The 2,907-nt window shown below is 55.8% G+C and overlaps 1 protein-coding gene across 1 annotated transcript; it reads left to right on the forward strand.

Annotated features, from left to right (window-relative positions):
- Positions 1-229: 229 nt before the first annotated feature.
- LOC123115808 (WUSCHEL-related homeobox 5-like) lies at positions 230-2,453 on the forward strand. The gene is made up of 2 exons (XM_044536897.1): positions 230-752; positions 1,690-2,453. Exons 1-2 carry the CDS (start codon positions 269-271, stop codon positions 2,169-2,171), a joined length of 966 nt encoding a protein of 321 aa, XP_044392832.1. The 5' UTR covers positions 230-268; the 3' UTR covers positions 2,172-2,453.
- Positions 2,454-2,907: the final 454 nt, after the last annotated feature.

Here is a 2,907-nt window from a genome sequence, read left to right on the forward strand (position 1 = left end):
ATCCTGGCCACACGAGTGCGGTACACGGCAAAGAGCTGGCACACGAGGCTCGCCACCCTGCCGCGCAGCTTCCGATGGTGCGGCGACACTGCAAGCCCGGGACCGTTCGGCGTCGCGGCGTGGGCGTGCACGCGCTCCGCACCCCTCTCCCCCCAGCCCTCACGCTCCCATGCACCTTTTAAACCCCCCCGCACACCCCCACCCAGCCTCATGCAGAGAAGATCTCCAGGCTAGCCAGGCACAGAGAAGATTGAGATCCTCCTTAGCCATGGAGAGCGCCGAGCACCAGCAGCAGGCCGCCACCCGCTCCCGCTCCCCGTCCCTTCCGGCGGCGCCGCCCTCCCCGCCGCTGTCGCCCAACTCGGCGGCGGCGGCGGCGCTGGCGAACGCGCGCTGGACGCCGACCAAGGAGCAGGTGGGCGTGCTGGAGGGGCTGTACCGGCAGGGGCTGCGCACCCCCACCGCGGAGCAGATCCAGCAGGTGACGGCGCGGCTGCAGAAGCACGGCCCCATCGAGGGCAAGAACGTCTTCTACTGGTTCCAGAACCACAAGGCCCGCCAGCGCCAGCGCCAGAAGCAGCAGGCCTTCGACTACTTCTCCAAGCAGTTCCGCCGCCCCCAGCCGCTGCCCGTGCTCCACAGGCCCGCCGCCCACCCCTCCTTGCCCCCGATCCCGCTGCAGGCTCCGCCGCCACACATGTCGTCGGCGACGCCGCCGGATCTTCCCGCTTCTCCTGCATGCAACAGACAAGGTACGTTACGTACGCGCGTGAACGAACCCTCCATCCATCATCCATGGCTGCGTTTGTTTGGCACGTACGTCTTGACTGATTAACCGCCGGAGGCCTGTGCGTTTCTTCGCTTAATTAGCTTAGCTTTACACTTGAGATCTAGCTGGAAAGGATATGCATCTACGACTTTCCATTTGCAACCCACGACGTCCATGCATGCCTGCGGTGGTCAAAGCTGATCAATGTGGTAGGAGTAGGACACGACGATAACGCATGGATATGCTTCGGTGTTGACCCATCTATGCATGCATGCATGATGCAACACAGTGGCTGGCTGTACTATTCGTCGTCTGTTTTGTGCTGTTCCTTGGTTCGTATCGTATGAAAGCGCACACACGAGACACGACACGGTTTGCTTTGCTTGGTTGTTGTTCAGTTTCCGATGCGCATGCAATGCATGCACGCATGGCCCTGTCGTTTCTCCTCTTGACCCTGCGGTCTGTGGAGTGTCAGTGGAGCAGGGGAACCCTCGTAGTCATGGTCACACGATTTAACGTAGTACGTTGCCGGCCTAGCTAGCCTATGTAGCGTCCGCTGCTGCTACCCTTTTGTAGTAGCTCTTTTATCTTCTGCCCGCTGTTCATGCACCAATGCATGCATGCCCCAGGTTCGAAGGAAATTAACTGTCCTAGCTTACTCACAGACCGAAGCGGCACCAGTCCTATAGCTGCCTCTCTAGGACGACCGAAGCGAGCAGTGTGTCTGTTTTAGCATTGCTGATTTGTTCCCTACTACCTAACTAGTGTAAAATGGCCATGAATAGATTTCTGCTGCTTCTGTTCACAGATTTTATTGAGTTTCATGAACACTAATTTTTTTTATTCAAGTAGTAGTGCACTAGTAGTTCTTTGTTCTAACATGGTTTGCATTCGATCCATGTACCATTTTTTGGTGGCAGCGATGCACAGGCAGCAGCCTAGCTACGTGACAGCGGCCGCGGCGGTGGCGGCGACACAGGCCGCGGCGAATGCATCCCACTACATGCAGACGCAGACGCAGACGCCGATGTTGTACCCGGGAGTGGAGGCGGTGGCGCATGACAAGGTCCAGACGCAGGCACCGGCCACCATGTACCACCAAGCACCAGCTCAGAACAACGCCGGCACTCAACAGCCGCGCGCGCTACAGCTCCCTCCGGCCGCCGGCACCCACGGGCCGCCCGCCGCCCGCTCCCGCCGCCCAGAGACCCTGAACCTGTTCCCGCTGCACCCCACCTTCGCGATTCCGCAGAAGACGCGCCCGGCCGGAATCGCTGGCTCCGCGACGCCGACGGCGACGGTGCCGTCCGCCTCGGGGTCGGGGTCGTTCTCTTGGGAGCCTGAGAGCCCCCGCGGCGACGCCTCGCTGCCGCTTTATGACTTCTTCGGCGTAGGCCGCTGAAGATGATGCATGATTACTGATGTGCTCAACCTGTCGCATGCATACCTATGAACCGTAGACCAACAATGTTCACTAAGCCGAACACCGACTCAAGGAGCAAGTATGGCAGACAAACTATTTTTAGTTTTCGTAGATTCGGTTCATCTTCTAGACGAGTGATGCGCCGAGCTTTTACCCTTTTCGAAAAAACAAATCTTCTGAAGTGTAGTGTGTCATGGAGAACAGGACAAGTCCCGAAAGATTTGTAATCTATCACCGATGGTTGGCGCTGTTTTTGTTTTTCGTATACATGCTCTAGTTTTCTGCACCGATATGACTATGGAGTTGATTTTTTGTTAAACGGTCGTTGGAGTTAACGTTGTTGTTAAAAGATGGGTGTGGCTAGGTCTCGGTCGACTGAGATTTAACCAAGTCTCATTCAAATGACAATAACATATTAAAAGAAACATTAGAAAGAAAATTTTATATGAATCTCAATGTAAGATTTCAGGGATATAGCAACGACTGAGACTTAATTAAGTCTTAGTCGACCGAGATTTAGCAAGACTGTTAAAGGATCGTCTTAGTCCATTCGGCCACAGACTGTATGCATTCACGTGAATACCAGGGGATTGTCGTTTGGCCAAGGTTTTGCTACGGTCGGCGCAGCAGAACATAAAATGTGCGTGCATTGTCATGGCGTAATGGCCTGCTTTGTGCACGCATCCCCTGCAAAATTGGGAATTCAACTTCAACA

The sequence above is a fragment of the Triticum aestivum genome, chromosome 5B (assembly GCF_018294505.1).
Source record: "Triticum aestivum cultivar Chinese Spring chromosome 5B, IWGSC CS RefSeq v2.1, whole genome shotgun sequence".
NCBI lineage: Eukaryota > Viridiplantae > Streptophyta > Magnoliopsida > Poales > Poaceae > Triticum > Triticum aestivum.